This window comes from Cibotium barometz, chromosome 16 (assembly GCF_041138505.1).
Source record: "Cibotium barometz isolate CiBa-2024 chromosome 16, ASM4113850v1, whole genome shotgun sequence".
NCBI classification, from domain to species: Eukaryota; Viridiplantae; Streptophyta; class Polypodiopsida; order Cyatheales; family Cibotiaceae; genus Cibotium; species Cibotium barometz.
This window is the reverse complement of record NC_141061.1, coordinates 36738847-36764735: the sequence shown is the minus strand read 5'-3', so window position 1 is coordinate 36764735 and position 25889 is coordinate 36738847. Positions and strand designations below refer to the sequence as shown.

Genomic DNA, 25889 nt, shown 5'->3' with positions numbered 1-25889 from the left:
CTACATCTCCTCAATCTCCCTCTAGGCATGATAGAATAGATGATGAAATCTGCAGCCTCCTGGCCTGGGAGAGCAATGACCTGCAGAGGTATGCCTATTCTCGAAAAAACTCCCAGCCATCTCGGATGATAATCTTCATGAAAGGTCCCAGAGAGCCATTGATGTGGTATAGCTGCATCAATTTGATCAATATGTATGCGAGAGCCCCTAAGATGCTAAATGGATGTAGCTCTCCGATCCACCGACCTTAACCCTAAGGCTCAAGATCTGGGGAGGGGTAGTGGTGGAAACTCAACCCCTCCCCAGCAGGATCACCAAAAATCTGCCCTACCTGTAGTAGATCTAAATGCCTGCAACTAGAATATGAAAATGGAGCAAATAAGCTGAAACGTATTGATTCCTTCAAGGTGGGGAAGTCCCCTTTTATGCAAAAATGCACCAAGGCCTTGCAATTACTTGGACTTTTGGGCCGTCTCTTCCTCACTTTGCCCATTCACACTCATGGGCAGCCTAGCCCTCTACAAGCAGCCACCATATAGCCATAGATGCTAGGAATCACATGCAATAGACTCAACAGGAGGGTCAATGTATTAGTGTCTCCTTAAGCGGCCTACTATCCTGACGAGGTTGAGAGAAGCTCCAAGGATTGGTTGTTGCTTAGCCTGCATTTTGGTCTCCATTGCAAGTGAACAGAAACTGAATGGAAGATGGATGACCCATCTTGGCCTTAAAGATTACTAACCACCTGAAGAGGTACTACAATTTGAGGAATAAAGCCCATCCTACAAGGGCAAGCATCATAGACAGTGATCCACTCAAGAAGAATGGCTGCATCAATTTGCTCAATATGTCTATGGCTCCCATGAGGTGTCACGTGCACGCTTGTGCCATGGCTTAATCTTCAGCATGAACATTCTTAATCCCTGATTAGCCAGTAGTTAAGTACCATCAAATACGCATCCTCATCATCATCAGTAGCATATGAAGCATCACCATTAGCAGTAGCGGCATCAGCATTATCTACAGCATCATTATCTTCATCATCATCAACATAGCATCATGGGAAGGTACAGGGAGCCTGTCGGCTGGCAGCAGACCCTGTACAGCAGGCAGCTGGAAGCTAGGCAACAAGCTGCAGGTGTGGGCAGGACCAGCAGTTAAGTGCAGCATTTATCTGTGAATATTCAGGGGTTTTGTCCATATAACATGCCGACAGAAGCATGCTGCTGGCCGACTGCATCCCAAGTGAATATATAAGCATAAGAAGCGTAAGTCATTCCATCAAGTTCATAAATCAGTTCACTCATCTAGAAGTCAGTATAAGTCATGTAGAAGGGCCAGGGTCACCCTCATGGGGCTGACCATAGGCCTAACCCATGTAAAAGCATTAATGCAACCTTTTTGTACCATATGAATAAAGAAAACCTTGACACCCAATCTCTCTCTTCTTCTTCTCTCCTTTGTGTTAATTATGTTTAAATCAGCATCTTGTTATTAATCAAGCTTAGGGCTGTGGATCAGTACAGCAAGGCTTCCACGCATGCAACATTGGCATCAGAGCAGTCAGGCTCAGCCCACTAAGCAATGTCCCAAGGAAGGTGCACAGTTTCAAGCAAGAATGTAGCAGGGTAGTAGATGGAGTGGTTTGCAAAAGCAGGTGAAGCTAGAGGAAACATTCTTTGAGGGTATGTACGCATAACCAGTACATCATTAAGCTCTCAGATCAGTCCAAAGGCCTAGCAACAGGCAGTGGATGTGGGTAGAAGTCCATGGAGGAAGGATGACAGACTGTCTACCCTGTCATCAAGTTTAGCAAAAGGGAATGTCACGTGCACTTTCTTTGGTTAATGGCACACAAGAGCTTGGTGGTTGGCACGTGGTTGGCCATTGGTGGTCGACCAGTAGCGTCCGAGGTGCGGCCACCCTCAGGAGTCACAGTGACACTGTCTTTGGGATTGCCCGAAGGCTCAGTAGTTTGGTAGCGGATTCTCCGCATTTTCACGATGGACAGGACCTCGACCCATATCATTTCTTGGGGCACTGTCGCTTGGGCCAGAGAGGTTGCGGTTGTCATGGCTTATGAGGAGGAAGGTGGGGGGCTAGCCCTTCAGGTCTCTCACCTTCGCATTTTGGCAGTACCAGTCCCAGTCCCAGTCCCATCTATTGATCACTGGAGTCTGGGCTCGTGCTAGAGATGGGAGATTTGCAGTAGCATTGCAGCCTGGCACATATGGAGAGCTAGATGCAGCGAAGCCATCGAGAGTACCCACACTCCGCTTGCGGAGTCCATCAGGAGCATTTGGGTCGACATCATTCATATACTCCACGGTCAGTGGGGGAAGTTGTAGGGTGGTTCTGACTGCATGCGGAAGCAGTGGGAAGCCTTCTTGAGGCTGTGGTGGCCTGGCCCTTTTCTCATAGATAGAGGTGGTGATCCCACTTGGCACTACAGATTACCTATGTGGTTCTCCCCTCCCCCTGTATGAGATGGTCTTCTCCTCATAGAGTGGCCAGCTGGAGGAGAAGTGCATCTTTCTCCACCTTTTGATTCTTTGATCCCCGCCCCGTACATGGAGGTGAGTTTTGTATCTAGCCCTTCGTGATTGTATTTAGCCCCTCGTGGCTGGTTTTTTGTTAACTAATAGAAGGATCTTTTTCTCGGGGAAAAAAAATCACATAAAATATTGTTTGAGATAGTGCACACATGCACATAAATTAGTGCTAGGGGCACATTAGATGTTCGGATTGAATAAATGGTACACCTAGATGCACACATGGCATGAGAGCATTTAGTTACTATATCTTTTGTATACAAGTGGCATATAGTTGCTATATGGGCCTCAGGCCATAACTTGTAATAAAAGGAGGCATAAACATTAATAGAAATCATGCTCATGACACCTGTGTAATTCCCCTAATGCCCTTGTATGCGTGATGATTATCTCTTGGCTAGTCTCTCCTGTCATCATTGTATGGGACCAACAAAACTTCTTCTGAATCAATGGTGTAATACCAAAGTGGTTTGAGGGTAGGAATCCTTTGAATCTATCCAAGTAGTAATAGTTTGGCATTTCTCAGAGTGTATCTGAAGAAACACAAACTCTTCAAGGGATTGGTTGCATCAATCCATTCCCACTCACCGGTTTCCTCTACAAATAGAGAAAAATCTCTAATTGCACAGAAGCCAAGGGTTTGCTTTTTTCAAGGTTCATGCTTTTCATGAGTGTTAAAAATAACACTTATAATTGTCCAAAGTCATGCTTTTTAAACATGGTTTCCGTAACATGCTTTCCAAAAAAACATCTACGTGCTTCAAGGCTATGCTTTAAAAAAAAAAACAGGAAAGAGAGAAGCTTTAATCTTAATGTCTGTTTTTATGTAAGTGTCTTAAGATAACACTTTCACATGCTTTTCTTAGGCGCTAGGCTATGTTTGGAAAAAAAAACACTTTTCCCTACATACATGCAAATTACCGCCTCCTGTACAACCAGATCTGCCATGTGTACTGCCTACCTGCTGTGTGTATCCTGCTGTCCAGATAGACCCAGGTCCCACACGTGGCAGTACGACCTGGTACTGTGCATGGACAGTAAGATCTGTATGCTTTCTGTACAGTGTGCTTGCTGCAGTACTGCCTGTTTAACCCACACACCCTACACGTCCGGTGCACGACCTACAGACAACTGTATGGGCTTTATTATTGCTGTGCACCAACAGGCTGTCCACTGTACATGACCTCAGAAAGCTGTATGGGCTTTATTGCCCCTATTGCCCACCTGTATGGCCAACTGTGACTTGCCCTCTCGCACATGTCATCAAAAGCACCTACATCCATATTCTCTTCTCCCTGTACCAACATGCACATGTCTAGCATGCATGGACACACAAGCATACACACATTGCCAAACTTCTGTTCTGCCTTGCTTTATGCTCATAAAGTCACTCTATGTCCAGGCGACTTCAAAAAGCAACAAGCGAGTACATAATACCTTCAACCAGATCTGCCATGTGTACCGCCTACCTGCTGTGTGTATCCTGCTGTCCAGATAGACCCAGGTCCCACACGTGGCAGTATGACCTGGTACTGTGCATGGACAGTAAGATCTGTATGCTTTCTGTACGGTGCGCTTGCTGCAGTACTGCCTGTTTAACCCACACACCCTACACGTCCCGTGCATGACCTACAGACAACTGTATGGGCTTTATTGCTGTGCACCAACAAGCTGTCCACTGTACATGACCTCAGAAAGCTGTATGGGCTTGATTGCCCCTATTGCCCACCTGTATGGCCAACTGCGACTTGCCCTCTCGCACATGTCATCAAAAGCACCTACATACATATTCTCTTCTCTCTGTACCAACATGCACATGTCTAGCATGCATGGACACACAAGCATACATACATCGCCAAACTTCTCTTCTGCCTTGCTCTATGCTCATAAACTCACTCTATGTCCAGGCGACTTCAAAAAGCAACAAGCGAGTACATAATACCTTCAAACGTGAATATGCATCAAACCCTAGCGATATCCTCATGGCATGTGACATATGTCAGAATAGGTACCCAGGCTTCTGAATGAAGCCATGAGTTGTGAGCCATAGGAAAACCTCTCTGTGGAGTTACATCTTTGGTCCCAAGATGCTCGGGTGCATGCCATATGATATGGGTTTCCAGTCGTGAGAGGTCAGCTCGTATGAGGCGGTTAATCTCGTGACGCGTGAGAGGCAAAAAGGGCGCATCCAAGCTATAGTTGAAGGGTGGAAGGCGGTCAATCTGGAAACCATGTATATGGAACCATCTTGACACCCTAGCATACCATGAAGTGGGCTGACCACCTGTTGTGAGTCTCCGTGATGACTCAAGTGCTAAGCGTGGGAGTCTATCATGGCTTAGGCTGTAGATCCGCTGTATGTATGTCACTGTTTGGAAGGGAGCCTCTACTACCAAGGGGAAAGCTCCAAACTCTGCTATGACAGCCTGGTGTGGTACTGATGGTTTGCTTCTGATCATCCTTGAGTACATCATGACCTGCAGCCTCTCCACCTTACTCCACTCCATCCGCCCAAGATCTGGTCCCCAGAATGCTGCTCCATACATAGCTGCCGGTGTCACCAGAGTATCAAAGAGCCACCTTTCGTACTGGGCTCCTGGAAATGGGCCTGAAAGCACTGTCTCTAGGTGGGCTACGGCTGCATATCCTCTTGTGAGGCGGGCCAAGGCAGCTGGTTTCATGTTGAAAATGGGTCCCGTGAATGTGACTCCAAGATAAACATATGAGTCCACAATCTCCACTGTCACCCCCATAAACAAAACTCCTGGCACTCCTCATGGCTTTCACTGCAGGCCTGGATGTGTTAAAAACCATAACCTTGGTCTTGCAGTGAGATCCCGTTGCTCACAAAAGGCCTGCAAAACCTCTAGATGGTGCTGCAATCCAGCCACCGAATCTGAAATCAGCACCATGTCATCGGCATATAAGACGAGAGGTATCACTGTATCATATAATGTGGCTCCCGGCCCCCCCTAATCTGTCTATAAAATCACTAAACTCATCAATGTACAATCCAAATAGAGTGGCTGAGAGAGGGCATCCCTGTTTCACTCCGATAGTGCTTGTCACCATGTCGGACAGCCCTCCTGGCACTCTCACTCTTCCTGTTATAGACTCATAAAGTGTCATGACTCCCCAAATCATCTGCCCTGGCAAGCGGAGCTCTTGGAGCCTGTGAAAGAGGCGGGCCCTTCGTATAATGTCGAAAGCCTTGCAGAAATCTACAAAGCAACAGTAAATCTTGTGCCCTCCTCCTTGGGCCTCCTCAATAATAGCCCTCAGAGTGAAGATGTGATCAAGTGTAGAGTATGCTCTCCGAAAAGCAGCCTGTCCCTTGGCTCCAGGCTTACTTCGTACGAAAGGTACGATACGGTACGGTACGATAAAATACGGTACTAATTGGTACCTTAAAATTTTTTGAGGTACGGTACGATATTAGTACGTTTTTTAAAAAAAAATACTTCCTAAACTTAAAAATTGTAGACAAGAAGTTCCAAAATAGTAGAACCATGAACATAATGTCATCATGCCATTAGGGTACAAAAGGATAGGCCAAAAACTCATGGCATGGGCGACCGCCAACATGCGTACATACATGATACCTACATACTACAGTACATTATCAATGGGCTAGAAGGAGATAGATGCCCAATGCCTAGAGAGCTATAACATATCAAAAGTCTACATCATCACCAACATCTGCATGATCATCAACATGATCACTACTAGAGTGTCCATCAAGAGAGTTCTCTGAAGAGGACTCTTCGAAGGTGAATGAGACACTCTGGGGATCATTCTCGCTAAGTAGGTTGCCATCATCAGCAAACAAGGGCTCTCTAGGCAGTGGGGTATCATCATGAGGGGGCAATGGAATATCATCATGAAGGCGGGGATTGGAGCTCGAGGATCCCCGCCTCACATATGTGCGAAGGCCACCCTCTGCCGATGTCGAAGGCGGAGGCCTATGAACTCCAACTGCTTGGTCCCGTCCATGCTGACTCTTGGTGCTGCGACGAGTATCTGCTGCCACAAGGGGCTCTCTTGGCAGTGGGATATCATCATGAGGGGGCAATGGAATATCATCATGAAGGCGGGGATTGGAGCTCGAGGATCCCCGCCTCACATATGTGCGAAGGCCACCCTCTGCCGATGTCGAAGGCGGAGGCCTATGAACTCCAACTGCTTGGTCCCGTCCATGCTGACTCCTGGTGCTGCAACGAGTATCTGCTGCCACAAGCTCACTATAGAGCTCCATGAAGATTGCCTCCTCCTCCTCATCAGGTTGTTGATTGACACTTGCAAAGTTTTCACTCGTCAACGTGAAAGTGTCAACATTGACCTACACATTAAGGCACAAAAGTTCTGTACACAAAACTTAAAAGTTATGAGTCATGACAAGTTAGAGTCTAGACTTGTCACTTACCGGCTTGGGACTACCCATACTAAGAATGCCCTGCATCATGCGCAAGTTAATGTGGCAGTAGACCAACCGCTCCAACTGTCGTGTGCTCAGTCGATTGCGTATCCTCGTGTGTATGAGAGAATAGGAACTCTAGTTCCTCTCACATGCACCCGTAGAACAATCCTGGGCTAGGACCCTTAAGGCTATGGGTTGGAGATGCTCTAGTCCATACCCAAAATTGTCCCACCAAAAAAGGGGCTTCACAAGTGACTCCCTCCTCCAGCAAGTGGGAGACGAAAAGGAGGTTTGTCCTCTCTGATCAACATAGCAGCCCAACTCCTCTAGAAAGGCATTGTGCTCATCAATTGGCACAGCTCGAAGCATATATGCATCCCGATCTTGTCGAAGCTCCCTATCGGTGCAAACTACTGGAGACTTGTAGGCTGGATGTACCAATGCTGCTTCTCTTCTGTGCAATCTCCATGATTTGTGCTCGCTCGTCAAATGTAATGTCTGTGCAAGCCTCCAACTCCACAAGGGCAGCTCTAAAGAAGTGGACAAGAAGGCCCATGGTGGACCCCTCGCAATCTGTCATCCGCAAGAGCCTATAGAATGGAGTCATAGCAATGACAATTGCTCGGACTCTAGTCCAAAATCTCTCCTCTAGGCAAAAGCGTTGCATGGCTTTGGCCTCTTCAGTGACGTGCTCATCCCATTCGTTCCACATGGTGGAAACAACTATCTGGCGAAGGGCGGGCCTCACATCGTATAGACGCTCCAAAATCAGCTACATGTAGGCAAAGCGGGTGGCCGATGGCTTCTTCAAGTCAAGCCTGCTATGCTCACGAAACATAGCAAGCACCTTCACCTTTAGCATGAAGAAGTTGACAATAGATGTAGCTTGTTGCACAATCCTCTTCACCCACCCAAGCTTCACCACATCCTCCATGAGTAAGTCAATGCAATGACTCACACATGGAGTCCACACAATGGTGGGGAATTCCGCCTCAAGCAAGCGGCCCATGCGTCGACAATTTGATGCATTGTCGGTGATGACTTGCACCGCGTTTTGAGCCCCAACCTACATGGTAGATAAATCATATGAGTTGAGGGCTTTGAACAAATGACAAAATCAGCCACACTTAAGTAAAATAATGCTTACCTCTATGATCGCTTGTCTAATATGGCGGTAGATGAAACTCCCGGTAGTCTTTCTCCCCCTTCTCCCAGTGTCAACCGCACGCAAGAAGTATGTGCCAAGCGGGCAAGACACAAGGATGTTGATAATGCCACGCTTCCTTTGATCACTCCATCCATCTGTGAGAATAGAACATCCATACTTCGTCCATGCGGCTTGAATCGGGTCAAGGGCTCGATCAATTCTCTCCTTCTCTTCATCAATCTTCCTCGTGCGCATAGCCGTGTAAGAGACTCCCGTCCACCCCTCACATGGGCCCACATTCGCAATCGCCGTCACCATCTTCTTCCATTGCTCCTTTTGGAGTACATTGAAGGCAAGATTGCATTCAATAATGGTGCGAGCAATCTCTATCTCTGCAAGGCGTTGCCGCTCCTTAAGGAATGCAACCGAATCTCTCACACTACCCGTGACTTGGTGGAGAGAGGGTTGCACCCCTTCACGCTCCACCACCCGTGACTTGGTGGAGAGAGGGTTGCACCCCTTCACGCTCCACCACCCTTTGCCTTTTGCCCGATGCGGAGGCGGACCGTGAATTCGTGGAAGTGGCAGTGGAGGATACACCAATGAAAGAGCCGGTGGCCACTTCATCATGTGCCGATGGTGGTGCTAGTGGTGGTGCTAGTGGTGGTGCCGGTGCATGTGTTGATGATGCTCCTCTACTTGAATTTGAGCCGCCGCTCATCTTCCACGAAATGTCATCGGCAATGCTTTGTGGAATCTCCTTGCATGGGGCAACTTGTCCCCCAATCTTTGAAAGGTGCTGGTGAAGCCTTGTTGCACCACTGGTGTATGACTTGCCGCAATATCGGCATGTCCAATGATGGGAGTTGGACTTCTTGGTGTATCCATGTATGCTGATCAGTTGAAGTGTTGCCCTCTCCTTAGATCAAGTATCTCCGCCATGGAGCTGCCTAGAATGGAGAGGTCGTAGAAGCGAGGTAGGCGCCTTCGATGCCGAGCAATAATGGCTCTGATCTGGCAATGGTGAGGATTCCGTGGTCGGGATCCTGGTGGGCGTGGCCGACGAGCACGACATAAGATAACTACTCTGTCAGTGGTGACTCCCTCGGAGCATGGTCGGACATGTGATGGGCGGGTGGATATGCTCGTGGAGTTCTCTCCAAGTCTCCTTGCAGTTAGGCCTAGGAAGAGACAATATAATTCATCCTCTTTCCGAGTGTAGAGATCTTGTTTCTTGCATTTGGTAGTGTGTCAGGAAATCCATTGCGCTAAGTGCCTCGAGATTCGCCCAACGCATTTAGACAGGAATAGGTGGCTCGGCATTTATCGTCATACCAACCATTCTAGGGCATGGTAGATCGCTTAAACCATGTTAACAATGACAAATAAAGTAGTCATGTCTAGCCATCTCGCTAAATCTGACCATAGATATATACTGTAATGTTTTTTCCACCTAGTCTAAGCAAAGCCTCACGATGTGGAAGGGTCCATCCAATGTGTGGTAAAAAGTGGTATCTAGCGCTGCTAACGTTAACACAAATTAACCAGGCAAAAGATTAAGAAATGCATCATCTATGTTGGGGATGATTTACTCAAATTTTTGAAAGAGAAGAGTTCGTATTTTGTACTGAGGGACAAAATAACGAAGACTTGAAAAGTTCAGTTGTGTGTAGTTTTCTGATCATGGATTGTTTGTTTCAGATTGGTAACGATGCTTCTCAATTTGTTGGACCAATTATGTTGAATTTTCTTCTACTGGTTGGTTAGACGTGCCACAGTTGTCACTTTTTATTACCTGTTTTTTCGGAATCATACACTAATGTTTTAATAGTTGTCAAAAAATATAATGTCATGACAAATACAATAAGCTATAGGTATTTTTTGAGAGGGTTCTTTTAGTTTTAGAAGTTCTAGAGACACAAGATAAATGTGACATGACGTTGCTGCATGCAATTTTTTCTCAAACTCATGGCTTTGCTTCTCAACTTTTGGCTTCTTGTGTTATGTTTCTTTTCCCAGTCAATGCAAAGAGGAGACCCTGCATATATTGGCTATATTTATGCAGCATCAATTTTTGTCGGTATTGTAAGGAAACTTTTCAAATACCCCTTTCTTCCTTCCTCTCTTTGAATTTATAACCATATGTTCAAATAGGCATGTAAGATTTTTGTTTAGATGAGAACGTTTTAATACATGGAGGATGCATTCCTGATGCTCAAGAATGGATTTTGATGGAGTAAGCACAGATGTTCTAATAAATATTACGCTTTTTGTCATGTAAATCAGTTCAAATGTGCATCTAGTAAATTTTTGGCTGTCTATCTATAGAAGCAGTCTTTATTATTAACAAGAACAAGGCATGCTTTTGGTGAGCGTTGGTGATTTTAATAAGACTCACGTAAGTTTAGTGGGGGGTTAGGGTCTTCTGCTCAATTAAACACAACATATCATCACATCACTGGTCTGGGACTGAAAGAAGTGGGATCCTCCCTTCTAATGCGATTCAATGCAGGGAAGGCTGCTTAAATGGGGACTGAGATATAGCCATACAGGTGGTTGTTGGTAGTGCTGGTTGACAAACAATTTTGATTTCCCAGATTGTGTGATTAAGGCATATAATTTCCAAGAAAAGAACCATCTATTAGTAGAAAACAAGACGTCCACTTGTGAGCTGACTACAACCTTCCAAGGAGGTCACATGTACAATGCAGAAAAGGAGGGGGGCTCCCTCTATGGCTGGCTGCTCTTGGAGGGAGACGACATTGGGGGAGTGGGGGGAGGCCACATTGGGGGGCCTAAAATGCCAAGTGATGCAACCGTCCCCTTGGGCAAGGAAGGAGTTTGGGGGAATGGCTGTGCCTGAGAGATCCACTTAAGTTGCAAAGGCTCTTAGGAAAGTTCACATGGCTAGGGGAAAAGGTTTTACCGGCCGTGCTCGAGACCCCCTGGTTCATGTGGCTTTTGGAGCAAGTTTGGACGGGGACAGGTTTGTAGGTTGGGCTTGATGCCGGGACCCTCTAGGGGGGGCGGATGGGATCTCTACTCTTGACGGGTGATCCTGAGATAAATGCTCCAAACGGTTCTCTCTGACACAACCGTTTCGGCTTGGGTCCGGTCGTGCTCTCTCGCCTAGCGGCGGTGTGCTGCTCCCTTCAGCCGTCTACCCCCATCCTCATCCTCAGGGGTAGGGTGCTGGAGCGCTCAGTCCGCCCTCTCCGCTCTATGGTGGGAAGGTGCTGGACGGGTGTGCGGAGCTCACCTAGACTGGCGATAAGGGCAAGCTCTGGTGAGGTGACCCATCTGTTAGCAAATGAAACACTGGCCAAGAAGGCCTGAGTACTCCACCCGCTGAAGGATGGGATCCCCCTGGAGGCATTGAAGAGAGATGACATGCGGTACTGTCTTTGGTGAGGAAAAGCTGATGGGAAGTGAAGAGATGCCAGCCACATGCGCCAACATTGAGGCTGCTGTGTCGCCAAAGATTTGGGCACTTGCCTTATTGTTCTCCCAATGACAGGGAGAAGCACAAGGAACTCTTTCCCAAGGCCTTGAAAATAGACTGTGATGGAAAGGGTTGGAGGTGGGATCAAAGCCGTGCTGCCAATGTGCGAAACACACCTCGGTGCTCAGCTGAAGCATGCGGCCCGAAGCTGCTGGGGGTGTTGAGCTCTGCTAGGTAGTAGCTACACCCGAGGATATGGATATGTATGATCTTGCCCGGCTCGCCAAGGAGGCTAGCTTGGAGCAAGTCATGAAGTTTGCTGCACGCTGGACGGCTACCCACAGTATTGCATCTTGCATACAAGTGTTGAGGCTTTGAGGGAGGCTATTGTTGATTCTAGGAGCTGGAGGTCCGCTTCAGAGAAAAGGCAGGGGGCGGCAGCCTTGGTTGGGGTTGACGGAGCAGCTGCCATGGAGTCCTCCTGAAGGGGTGAGGACCAAAGGAAGCCGACAGCTGCCGAAAGGAAAACAATCCAAGCACAAAACCCTGCTGAGAGGGAAGCGGAGGGGGGGGACGGCAAGAAAGGGGGCGACGGGAGGAGGAAGAAGGGGGGTGGAGAGCGAGAAATGGGGAAGGACTCCCAGCCAGCAAAAGGGGGGGCAGTGAGCCAGGGGCACAAGGAGGAAGAAAAGATCTACCAATTCTACTCATGCAATTGTTTGAGTAGCGATGTGTAGTCTTTGGAAATCCAAATTTCCCCAACGTGCATTGAATCTATGCTTAGTGGGAAAGGCCAATCGATGGTTCATCCATGTTGCAATGAAAACTCTAGAAAACCATGATCGCTTGAGGACGGCCTATCTCCCCGAACCCTGACCTGCATCCTGTTAGAAGTCATCTCCTGTCTAGATTTATACACCAGGGCCTTTGTTGTGGGTGTGCCCGCCCTTATCAGGTGTTTTATTATTTTTCCTCACTCCCCGCATTTTTCCCCTATTTTTTCCCATTTTTTGTGGCTTGGGAGGTAGCCCATTTGCTGGCCGACTGCTGAACTGGTCCACGACTTCATGCCAGAGCTGGCCGACTGCTGATGATCTGGCTGACTGGAGTTGATGCTGGTCGTGGAGTTCTCAGGGCCAGTCGGCTGCCTACAGCAGGCCGACTGCTGATGTGGGGGCATATAAATAGGCCCCCAGCCCCCATACCACACTTGTATCATATTCGGGATCTTCTTGTGTATATCAGTGCAGAGTTACACGCCTACATCTCTCTCTCTCTTGTGCTGTTTTTCTGCATGCGTTTTTTGCTCTTGTGTTCCCAGATCTGGTCATCATCTCCGCTGCGTATTCTGACATGGTATCAGAGCCCTAGGCTCTAGATAGGTCTTGGGATTTGTGTGAGCAAGAGGGGGACTGTTGTGTGGCTGATTGGTGGACTGTTTTGGGCTGATTGGAAGAGAAGGTGCAAGAGGAAGGCGGGCTGATTTGCTGGACAACCACTTGCAGGTATTAGTTCTTCTTTGTTCCCACCCACCCACCCTTTTCAGAGTACATCCCCGCAATGGCAGATCTGTTTGAGATGGCCGAGAGACATGTGAAGATCCTGACACTCCCCACGTTCCCAGTGGACCGTCAGTTGGACGGGAGCAACTACGGCATATGGAAGGTGATGATGGAATCTGTTCTGGAGTCTTACGACCTCGCCGATTTCGTCGTTGTTGGTGTTCCACGGCTGGAAGTAGAGGAAGGGGAGTTACCGTCAACCCAAAAGGACTGGGAGGCTCAGACACAGATGTGGGATCGTGTCAACGCTAGGGTCCGTTCGTTTATCTTTCTCAACTATACACCACAGGTAATCAATCATGTAAAACACATGACGCTGGCCAGAGGTATATGGCAGCATTTGGCCTCACTTTACAATAGGGTATCGCCCATGAAGAGGATTTCCTTGGAAGTACAGATGCGGGTTATGAGCTTTGCAAAGTCGTCGACGATGCGGGAGCATATTAACAAGCTGCAGGCTCTTCAGCAGGAAGTTCTTCAGGCTGGGAAGGAGATATCGTCAGAGGACATGGCCATCACGTTGCTGTCACATTTGCCCTCTTCGTACTCAGCATTTTACTCGTCTTTGATTACCAGTGGTGGCAGGCTCAGCACCATCACGTGGGAGGAGCTTGTGCCCATGGTCCTGGACCAGGAGGAACGATTCACGAACCCTCCTCAGGGTGGAGGTTCGGAGGCCTTAACTGGCCAACGGTCGAAAGGCCGTAACTCGGGCAAAGGGAAGGCTTCATCGGAGAAGTCTTCTGAGAAGAAGTCCGACGTTGATCGTGAGAAACTGAAGGCAGAGAGGACCTGTAATGATTGTGGCGAGAAAGGCCACTATTGGAGGCAGTGTCCCAAGCGGAAGACCGAGAAGGGTGAAGATTCCTCAGTAGCAATCATGAAGACTCCGGCTTTTGTGCACCTGGAGGTGGTGGACACCGCTGTTTCATTTTCTTTAGGCAGGGAGGAGATTGGAGGACTCTCCGCAGCGGATACTCGGGAGTGGATTCTCGATAGTGGTGCTTCCAGGCACATGACTCCTTCTCGTTCCGGATTACAGGATCTCTGCAGGCTTTCTGGTCATATTCTTACTGGGGATATGTCCACTATCCTAGTTCACAGTGAGGGCAGGATGGAGATAGTTCCCGATGGCAGAGGGGGGAAGCATTCCTCCCAGGTGTTGTATATTCCGGCACTTGGTTTTCATTTGTTGTCAGTGCATCAGGTTTGCAAGACTGGCGTACGGGTGGAGTTTGATGAGCATTTTGTTGCTCTTCGGGACAAAGCAACAGGCCAAGTGGTTTGGGAAGGTTGAGTGGAGAATGGAGTTTACAAGCTTTCAGCACTCTCTCTCCCAGGTCCTCAGGTTTGTGATGAGTGGCAGTCTGGTAATGGCCACTTAAGTGTGGGTACACTGCAGGTGCGGGCTTTCCGGGACCAGATGGTGGACAGCTTGCGAGTAGATGGCAGGAACTTTCCAGTACTGATGTTGGTAGTTCTTGTGTTCGTCAGTCAGAGGAAGCTGAACAAGTCACTTATGCTCTGATGTCTCGTAGTGTTCGGGACATAGAACTTCTAGTAGTTGAGGATGTTCTTTCCACCGGGACCTTTCGGAAAGCCAGGCAGGTGGTAGGTGCTTACTTGTAGAAGGAGGTGGTTTCTCCAGGCTTTGTGGTTCCGGATTCAGAGGGGGTGGTTGATAGGTTTCATCAGGTTTCCAGGACTTGTTTGTGCACCGTAACAGGTGTTGATCCTTGTGAGCAGTGTGATGCCTTTTTTTACTCAGCTGTATGGTTCATTGATCTGGTTGATGGACACCAGATTGGACGGGAGCTTCCTGATGAGGCAGTTGAGCTCATGGTTGCAGATGTCTCTTTGGGAGGCAGGATTGCGTTTCCTGTGGTTTCTGCGGCATGCGAAGGATCATGGACTCTTGTACATAGGAGGGGGATTGATTGATGGAGTTCGACTCCACGGTTGGAGTGACTCGGTTTGGGGAGGAGATTCGGACACGAGGAGATCTACTTCAGGCCCAGGAGCAGTTTTACGGAGCAGTAAGAGGCAGTCATCTTTTGCCTTGTCGCAGACAGAGGCAGAGTACCGGGCTGTTTGTGATGCTGTTTGTGAGGTGGTGAGGATGCAGAGGTTGCATTGCAGGTTTGGGCTTCCACTGGAGGAACCCATGGTCATCCAGAGGCACTTTGTTCGTGAACAGATTGTTGCTGATGACATCTTGCTAGAGTTCTGTTCGACGGAGGACAATACGGTGGACCTCTTCATGTAGTCGCTCTCTCAGGATTTGCTCAGGCGGCACCCCAGCTCCATGTGGTTGGTTTCACAGCCAGGAGCTGAGAGGGGGTGTTAGAAGCCATCTCATGTCTAGATTTATACACCAGGGCCTTTGTTGTGGGTGTGCCCGCCCTTATCAGGTGTTTTATCATTTTTCCTCACTCCTCGCATTTTTCCCCTATTTTTTCCCATTTTTTGTGGCTTGGGAGGCAGCCCATTTGCTAGCCGACTGCTGAACTGGACCACGACTTCATGCCAGAGCTGGCCGACTGCTGATGATCTGGCCGATTGGAGTTGATGCTGGTCGTGGAGTTCTCAGGGCCAGTCGGTTGCCTACAGCAGGCCAACTGATGATGTGGGGGCATATAAATAGGCCCCCAGCCCCCATACCACACTTGTATCATATTCGGGATCTTCTTGTGTATATCAGAGCAGAGTTACACGCCTACATCTCTCACATGGATGTATCTGATGAGTCCTATAGGTCAGATGTGGCCTCTAAAGGACGTTAATATAGTTTTCTTTCTTTCTTTCTTTCTCTCTCTTGTGCTGTTTTTCTGCATGCGTTTTTTGCTCTTGTGTTCCCAGATCTGGTCATCATCTCCGCTGCGTATTCTGACACATCCCTCCGCCTCTGTGGCTGCTTCGCCCCCTCCTTCCTCCGCCCCCCTTCCTTCCTCCATCGCTGCGCCCCTCCGCCTCTGTGCCTGCTTCGCCCCCATCCACACTCTGCCTCCCATCCTTCCTCCATTGCCATTCGCCCCTGCCTCTGCCTGCCCTTCTTAGCCTCATCCTTCTCCTCTGTTCGCCCCTGCCTCTACCCGCCCTTCTTTGCCCTCCAATTTGCGCTGTTTCGCCTCCCCTCCTTCATCCGCCTCTTCCCTCTGCGGAGCCTTGTTGTGCTGCCCTTCCCCCGCCCTTCTTCGCCTTTGCGTCTAGCCATCTTCAACACACAGGCCTTCCCATAGCAGGGATTCTGTGAGGTACTTGCAGGACTCATAGGGTGAGGTTCAGATTGAGCCTGATAAGGTGAGGGGTATTGCTTCAGAATTTTATCGGTCTTTGTTGACTGCAGAGGTGCCCTCTCCTCAGAGAGATGTGGCACAGCAGAAAGTTTGGGAGTGCATGCCCAGGCTCATTACAGATGCTATGTGTTCTCCCCTGGATGCCCCTTTCTCGAAGGATGAATTCCTTCACGCACTGCATGCTCTTTTCAGTGGTTCATGCCCAGGGGATGATCGTCTTTCTCCCGCCTTCTTTATTCTTTTTTGGGATCATATTGGAGATGCTATCATTGATGCCCTTCAGGAAATGTGGTTGTCGGGTATGATGCCTCCATACCTCACGGAGGGGCTGATTCACCTTATCCCCAAGAGTGGGGACTAACATCAAGCAATGGAGGCCCATCACCCTCCTTGGATCTACATATAAAATCTTAGCTAAAGCCTTGAGTATAAGGTTGCAGCCGATTCTCCAAAGGACTATCCATGATACCGAGAATGGTTTCCTCCAAGGAAGGAGTATATTTGATAACATTTTTTCTTTCTGGGAAGCTGTCGAGTGGGCAAAGTCTAGTCAGCAGCCTCTTGCCATTCTTTTGCTTGATTTTGAAAAAGCTTATGACAGAGTGGATTGGGATTCTTTGGAGGGCACTATGGCACACATGGGGTTTTCCCAAAATTGGATCAGGGGGGTGTCTTGCCTATACAGGGAGGCTCATAGCACTGTTTTAGCGTGTGGGGGGGGCGGTGAGCGTTTTCAGATTTCCCGTTCAGTGAGGCAGGGCTGTCCCCTCGCCCCTTTACTGTACCTCATTGTAGCTGAGGCTATGAGCAGGTTTCTTCGGGCTGCCCTTGGTGTTGTGGGTCTCAGGCTACCTTTATGCACGGAGGAAGAGTTTTTGGACTCTGAGTTAGCAGATGATACGGCGTTGTTTCTTGAGGCTTCACATGCTTGTTTATGTTCTTTCCGGACAGCCTTGGAGGCCTTTTGTTTGGCAACAGGAGCTACTATCAATTGGCATAAGTCAGTTGGTTTTTGGATCAGTGATTCTCCTCTTGCAGATTGGGGTACAGATGTTGGTTTTCTTGGATTGAGAGAGGATGCTTTGCCAGATACCTTGGTTGTCACGTGGGCGTTGAAATCTCCCTTGCACAACAGTTTGCTCCAGTGCTCTTAAGCACTAAAAGCAAACTTCATCACTGGAGTAGGAGGAAGCTCGACTTGGCCTCTAGAGCTTTGGTGGTTAACCAATTTTTGCTAGCCACGACTTGGTTTATCGCTTCATGCTGGATTTTTCATAAGGGCTGCATTGGCCAGCTTCGTCGCCTTATTCGGAACTTTCTTTGGTCAGGGCTTGATGGAAATGCACACACCAGGGCTAGAGTTGCTTGGGAAACCATTATCAGGCCTAAGCAGGAAGGGGGATTGAATATCATTGACCCTGAGGTGCAAGGTAAGGCTTTGCTTTGTAAGCTGGTTGTTAGGGGCTTTCGTCCAGGCACTGAGCCGTGGAAGGACTTTCTCATGCAGCAGATCACGAAGTGTGTCCGTGTTCGCGGAGTTGACTGGACTTTCAGCTCACGCTTTATTTTTTCGGATGTAGTTCACCGCTCCCCTTCATCCCCCCTAGTTAGGTCCCTCCTACGGGCCTGGGACTGCCTGAGGAGTTTTTTGGTACACAGCGTTCAGCGGAGGAAGTTAACCGGCAGCCCATTCTGTGGAATGATTTGATCTTAGATGTGCATGGTAGGTCTCTTGGGGCAGCTATGCATATTCTTTGGGCTGGCTGGGAGACCCTATGCCCCAGAGTGCTAGCTTGGAAGAGGTTTCAGAGCCTCACCGAGGTACAGAGATTGGATTTCACGCAGCATTTGAGAGGCGCTAGCCGGAGGATTGCACAGATTGATGTAGCCATTCCCAACCATTGGATTACTGGATCTTTCTTGGAAGGCCGTCATCATTCTTGGTTTGGGGTTTTTTCTGGGACAGGTGTTCCTCTTCAGGTTATGGGTCTCCCCTTGCCTAGGGAGGATGATGTACCGGTCTTTTTTTCTGTAGAGGATGGATGGCAGCTGGAGAGATGTGACGTGCAGGACCTTATTGAGGGCCCCCAAATTCGTCGAGTCAGAGTTGTTGGGAGGTTAGGGAAGCACGTCTTTGTTGACACACCCCCCTCCCCAGGGATGATCACAGAGACTGTTAGCCTTTGGTTGTATGGTGGCTGCCCTATCAGACATTTGCATTGGGACCCCGGTGAGTGGGAGTGGAAGGATGCTTGTAACCCTTTGAAAAGCATGCCTTTTTTCAATTATACGGTGCGGAATGCCAGACATCTTATCTTGGGACACATTCAGAGTGTCCCTACTCTTAGACCCCATTGGGAATCTTACGGCATCTCGACTGACATTCAGAGGGTTTTTTGGCAGAGATTGTGGCATTCTTATAGGAAGCCACAGATTTCCTCCTTTATCTGGGTTTCTCTTCATGGTGGTCTGGCCACCAATCAGTGGAGGTCTGTTACTGGTGCTTGCCCAACATGCCCTAGATGTGCAGGAGTTTCGAAGTCAGTTTACCATTGTTTATGGGAATGCAGGGAAGCATAGAGGGTTTGGTCTGCGATTGCACACCTCTTTGGTAGGATTAAGAGGGATGCTATCATTTCTTTTGGTTCTATCATTTGGTTGACACAGTCTGGGCCTCAGTTGAGATTCGAGGGGATTGACAGGAGCTTGGCCATTATGGTTAGGCATGGAGTTGCTCGGCAGTGTTGTCTTCAGGATTTGCCACTTTCACACTTTGTCCCTCCGGCATAGAGGTTAGACAGCTCTTGGGAGATTATTGCTAGCATCTCAGCCTGGAATATCTGGAAGGCTAGATGCACCGAGGCCATTGAGGGTACTCCCGTTCTTGTTTCTCAGTGTCTTTGCAGGATTTGGAGTGATATTTTTCACACCATCATGGCTACCTGGGCCAGAATCTAGGGATCTTCGAGGGCTGCGGAGAGGAAGCGAACATTGGTATCTTTTTCACGTCCTCTCATTCGGGACCCTATTGGCAGCACAGGGCTCCTGATTGGTTGAGATCTCCACCTTACTTGGTGTGAAATCTCCATTTTGCAAAATTTTTTCATACTTAATAGAAGTCTCCTTTCTAGAGAGAAAAAAAAAAACTCTAGAAACTAGAATAGATTACATCTTACACAAAAACATGAACTCGCAATGTGAGGACTGGTGCGCACTGGAGGAAGGGAGTAGGTGATGAAGAGGCGGGAGAGGGTGGAGAGGAAGGGCGGTAGGAGGGAAGCGAAGGAGGAGGCCAAGGCAACTTGATGGCGAGGGTGCACAAGAGGCAGATGGGCAGAAGGGCGGAAGGCAGGGGCGCACAGGCGGCAAGGTGCGGGCAGAATGACGGAGGGCTGCGCATAGGAGGAGGGAAAGGTGAGGCGGGCAGGTGCGCTGAGGCCGAGGGAGGCGGGGGCAGCACGAAGGAGGATGGGGAAGAGGGGAGAGGAGCGATGTCCCGCGGGGGGGGGGGGGGGGGGGGGGGGGGGGGGGGGGGGGGGGGCGGACATGGGATGCTCCACTTTTACAAATACAATAACTTATGATTCTAGTGGTTCTTCTCTTTTGAGTGTGAGGAGAAAATCTTCTAAAGAAGTTTTTAAGCATGTCAGCAAAAATCTTGACCAGCTAATTGAAACTCTCTACAATTTATTTGGGGTGACCAAAATGACAATGGAGAAAACAATGATGCTGGATGGATGTTTTGATTTTATTCCTTTTTTTCCCCTTCCTAAATAAGTCTTTATATGTCAAGCATGTGGTTTGAAAACACGAAATTGAGATTGTGTTATTTTCAGATGGGAGGTGTACTTTGTGAAGGACAATACTTTTCAAATGTCCTCCGTGTCGGCTTCCGGACTCGTGCAACCTTGGTAAGGGGCACTTTGCCTAACATAACAGTACACATTTTTAATCACTTCATCTACTGAAATTTTGACAACATGCATTGCTTATTATATTGCATAGGTTGCAGCCATCTTTCGTAAAACATTAAGGATGACTCAAGAAGGTCGTAAAGGGTTTACATCTGGAAAAATTCTGAATCTTATGACCACTGATGCAGAGTCACTTCAGGTAAGTGCCTCTCACTTTTGACATTGTGCATGATTGTCTTTTACTGGTTCATGGGCTACTTATTCTTAGAGGTGCAAAACGAGATTGGGATCTTGAAAAACTGCACGGCGGGCTTTGAGGCAGAGATCAGGAATCGTGGGAGCAATGTACCCCAAGGGAATGCCAAACCCTGAGCAGGTTTACGAACTACAAAGGGATGTACATGAAAAAGCGGTTAAGGGAGGGTTTTTTTGTAGCACGCAATCAGTATGCTCGTGTAACTCATAGCAAGGCCTTTTATACCTTAATGTTTAACGAGTGAGTTTAAGCAATTCTTTGAACAAGGAGATAGAGCTGTAGAGAGAGAAGATGGAGAGTCAACACCGGATTGGGTCCAACTACCCACTTAAGTGCCCTCTCCCACAAGCAAGAGTATTTGCGTTTATTATTTGGAGAACTTCTTTACAATGCAGACTTTACCATGTCACTTACTTGATGATGGCTGACTGTGGAATGCAAACGCAAGGATGAGGCAGACCAAACGTCAGCTGACCATCAATCGCTCTGTAGACAACTTAGAAATCACTTCAGGAGCCAATATACACACCTAGATCCGCTTAGGGGATGTGGGGCTGATGGCTGAATGCTGAAGAGGACTTCTGGCTCCCTTGGACTGTAGCACACTGAGGTGCTTTGCTGCAGAGACGTATGCACAAGTCAAAAGACTCAAGCACACATGATAACTGTGATGTTTCACTGCTGAATTATGCAAAGAATGAGATGATTTTATGAATGGACTGAGGGGTGCCATCTATATGACCATCTATTACAAGTCGGCTGCCCTACATGCTGTTGGCCTGTTTATAAATGCCCACGACTTACTGAAAATGTGATTCATGCAGCACTTTTCGCACACATGTGGCTTGTGGACTTATTATGCTGGTCGATTGGCCTTTCCTAAGCAGCTGGCCATGCCGGTCACTCTGCCAAGGGCTCATGGCTGGCCCCTTTTGTGGCTCTTGGGCATCCCATATGGGAGCCCACCTATGGCTGGCCATAAGGCTAGCCTAAAGCCTCTCATACCTACATGCTTGCTACATGCATCTACCCTAGGATGACCTACATGCTTTGTTCTCCAAGTGGGTCATGTGACACATACCGACACCTAAGGCATCAGATGTGACCTACGTAGCTCGTGCGTGACATATCCTTGGACTAGGGCTCACAACGGGGTCACAACATATGACAAATAAATCCTAAAAAGGTTCTACTGATGTACAAATGTAGCATTGATGATGAGCCAATGTGTTGCATATTCCATCTGTGGAGGAGGATTCGCTCGGGCTCAATTACTTATGCCTCGTTGACCACTTCAGGCTGCTGCTCATCCTCAACCTCTTGCCAAGATGGTCCAACATAAGGCTTCAACCATGGAAGACAACATGCATAGTACAACTTTCTGGTAACTTCAACTTCGTGGAGACATCACTAATCATCTTTACAGTGGGAAATGGGCAAAAGCTTCAAAAAGAGAGCTTGGGACGATGCTTGCGCACTTGCTTTAACCGTTGCTTCATGATGTGGAGAAACACCCAATCTCCCTCCTTGTAGTTGACATCTCTTCTAGACTTGTTGGCTTGCGTGGTGTAGGCTTCTTGTGCTCTGGATAGGCATTGCTTCACGAACTCGATAATCTCGAAAAATGTCTATGTAGCTTTTTTGGCCTCCAACGATGGTGACACTATCCTCATAAGAAGAGACGAGAAACGATGTCGAAATGCTACCTCATATGGAGTCCGACCAATATTGGATGAATGAGTATCGTTCAAGATAGTCTGCACCAATGGAAGATACTGTTCCCATTTCGACTGTTGGTTATGTCAATATGAATAAGGCAAGTTGATTATAAATCTGTATCTGACCATCTGCTGGTGGATGAAATGCATTGTAGTCCACACATAACCATGCGGTCTTAGCTACCTTCTAGATGAACCATTGTTCCAGCTTGCTCTCGAATGCCTTGGACATGTGATAAACTTACTAGGAGGTACTGTCCCTAGGACCGACATAATCCATTGGTCCTTAGGATGAATGGGTGGGAGGTCGTTCCTCAACCTGATGGCCTAAAGTTGCGGAAGGAGACCTACCATCCATTTCTCTAAAGGTTTTGTCATCTCAATAGTAGATTGGTGATTGTGGACATGGATCAATGCACCCTCAACTCCGTTGCTTGTTGCTCGTTGGACGTGCATATGAGAAATGAGTGGAATTCTAGGAATGCTCCTATCCCCATGAATCATGGCAGACTCATGGAAAAAACCATCAACAATAGTGAAGTTGTCCTATCTCCAATCAGGAATGGGGCAGACTCTCTAAACCATTGGATGCTGAGAAGCATGTTACACCCCAAGAGAGGTGAAACAATGAAGTCTCGCTGGAATGTGGCCTTTTGAACAACTTGGAACTGATTTTTTTTTTCCCCCCCGAAAAAAGATCCTTTCATTAGTTATATAAAAACGTCCGTAGGGCTACAAAAGATCCTCTCCTGCTCACAAGAAAAACAGAGTAGTGAACAAAGCAAGGCAGCCCGGGAGACTCTCCCTAGGTGCTGAAAAGTACAAGCATCAGTACAAAGAACTGAGGGGCTAAATCATACAATAGGAGGGGGGAAAAGCCAAACAAGTGGCTTGTAATGCCAACGGGGGGACCCCGCGTGTAGGGTATAGAAGGGGCCGTTGCGCCAGGTGGTGTGAAAGGCCTGGCGCCGCAAGATCGCCTCATCCGAGTCGCCCTGGATGCGGTCATACTGTCCTCGCAGGGTGTGGATCAACTCCTGCCAAATCCCCCGTACAGTCTCTGCTGGTGGCTCCAGTCTCCCCTCAAAGGCCCTGAAACACCGGGCCCTCCAGGTGAACCAGATGGTGAGGCTGTTGAGGAGCTCCCATCGTAAATCCCTCTCCTGTGTCCAGCTGGCGGACGAGAAATCCGGTGACGGAACAACGCGAGGCTGGCCCCTGATGAATCTGATGGCCTGACTGTCCTGCTCCGTCTCATAGCCCATAGCAGGCCCTGACGAAGTCGACCAAGCAGCGGCACCCCACGTAAACATTCCCTCTGGAGAGAGGGGGGCCAGAATACACAGCATCCGCAGCCAAATCTACTGCGCCTGAGGGCAATCCCATAGGCAATGTCTCTGTGTCTCCATAGGGTGGCCGCATCGGACGCAGGCCGCCGAAAAACCGCTGTAGACAAGCCAGGTGCCAACTGCTGAGCCCCTGTGGGCGACCAGCCACTGGAAAGTCGAGATCCTGCGGGCCTCTCGACTAGCCCAGAGCCGGGCCCAAAAATCCTCCAGGAACTCCTGTGAGAGTCCCTGTAGCCGCTAGTGCCCCGCTGCAGCTGGAGAGACCATCCTCCTCACCGTCAAAATATGCCGCCCCAGCCGAACAGTATACTGGAAAAAGGTGATCTCTGTGGCCTCAAGGGATGCATAAGGATCATGCCACTCGTACTCCCCAGGGTCCCACTGTAGCCGGGCCAAGGGGCGCGCTGCATATGCCCATATGCGCCAATCCGGGAGCACATCTGCAGGGTCTGGGTCAATATGCCACTTCCGAGAAGCGGCGGCCACTACCCGTATCCTCTGAAAGGTGCACTCTGCAACCAAAGGCAACTCCACCTCCACTCTCTGAAGTCTGCCCTCATCCTGAATCTCATAGTAGAGGCATCTGCCATCCTCAGTGCAAGCTTTGACAGCAATCAGGATCTCCAACTGTGTAAAGGCTCCCATCCACCGTGGGGCCCCTAGCTCGATAGGCGTGAACCACTCCTCTGTGAGTGCCTCCTGAATGTCATCCCTCATAATCAACCCTCCTCTGAAGTGACTCAGCCTCTCCACCTGGATCTCCTCTGGGAGACTGCAGAAGGCCTGCCAGTCTCCAAAGCTACGTGCTGGGCCTGCCCGCCAAAGGTCCCCAGGCTAGACGAGGCCGAGAACCCAGCATATGACCCTGCTCTGTGCGAACCGCTGGGCTCCAGATGAGCGGCTGTCTGGCCCGCTCCTCAACACAAGAAGGAGGTCGCTGAGAGAGCCTCAGCAGCTCCCAAGCTCTCAGGATGCTCAAAGCAAATCTGTCCTCCCATCCTCTACTGAGGCCTGTCCTCCTCATCTCTATGAAGATCCATCGAATCTCTGGTGCCCAAGTGCTCCCTGCTGGGGGAGCTCGAGCCTGTAGCCGCTGCAAGAGAAGCTCTTTCCAAGGCTCAGCGCCTGGAAGTAGCCCCCGAACAATAAGCTTCCCCAATAAGGCTCTACTCTGATCGACTGGATCTATAATGCCCAAGCCTCCCTGAGCCAGCGGAAGTGTAATAACTGCCCATGCAACCTTTGCCCGGGCTGGCTGACCGTCCCGCCCAGACCAAAGAAAGTTCCTGATCAACCTCTGTACCTGGCTGATGCAAGAGCTCGAGAAGATCCAGCAAGACGTAATGTACCACATGGTCGCCAACAGCACTTGATTTGCTACCACCACCCTCCCAGCCAAGGAGAGTCGAGCTGTACTCCAATACAAAAGCTTCTTCCGAATGCTCAGAAGAAGCGGGGCAATCTGCTGCTCAGGTGACAAATCTAGTCCAATCTGGCATCCCAAATACCGCACTGCTGTGCCAGGAGGAATCCATCTAAAACCGGGGTCCGGGCTTCATGCCGGAGTGGGAGTGCTACTGATCCAAAAGGCCACTGTCTTGCGCCAATTGATCAATGCTCCTGAAGTTGCACTTAAAACCTGGAGCGACTGCTCTGCCCGAAGAAGATTGGCCTCCTGGCCATGCAAAAATAAGCCCGTGTCATCAGCAAACTCAGCATCGAGCAGGTCCTCCCCCCGGACTGGGAGCTGAAGTCCTCTCAAACCAACCTCCTCTGCTGTCAAATACATGCTCATAGCCTCCGCAAAGAAGAGAAAAAGAAAAGGGGCGAGGGGACACCCCTGACGGACTGATCTGGTCAGCTCAAAACTCGGCCCCCGTCCTCCTGCAATCAACACCTGGGCGGTCCAGGCGCCCCAGGATGAGAGGCCCATCTCGACACCAGCGGAGACTACAACAGAGGATCAGGACCATACTAGCACGGCATGGGAGACGCCTAGTCAGAGTACTCACCATGGAGGACATTGAGGATATCCGCCATCAACCGATGAGAGACATCTTTGGATAGTGATGTATATGATGCTTACCTTTGTTGCTGGAGTTTTCCTCCCAGATGTTATCCATTAGGAGCTCCTAGTACCTTACTTTTCCTCATAGTTGTTTCAGTTTTAGTTAGTTGTTTAGTTGTTTTTAGCTTTTCTTACACAGACATTGTATCAGATCCACCAATTGTTGTA

General features: G+C 48.9%; 1 protein-coding gene across 2 annotated transcripts in view; it reads left to right on the top strand.

Annotated features, from left to right (window-relative positions):
• The window catches only part of LOC147630603 (ABC transporter C family member 2-like), a 107786-nt gene that overhangs the window by 12118 nt on the left and 69779 nt on the right, over positions 1–25889 (top strand). For both annotated transcript variants that reach the window (XR_015267679.1, XM_086810541.1), the window contains exons 8-11: positions 9818–9874; positions 10136–10201; positions 20253–20327; positions 20422–20529. Coding sequence is in view for 1 of the 2 variants with exons in the window: in XM_086810541.1 (XP_086666667.1) it covers positions 9818–9874; positions 10136–10201; positions 20253–20327; positions 20422–20529 (306 nt within the window). In the remaining variant the exon portion in view is untranslated. The remainder of the gene's footprint in view (positions 1–9817; positions 9875–10135; positions 10202–20252; positions 20328–20421; positions 20530–25889) is intronic.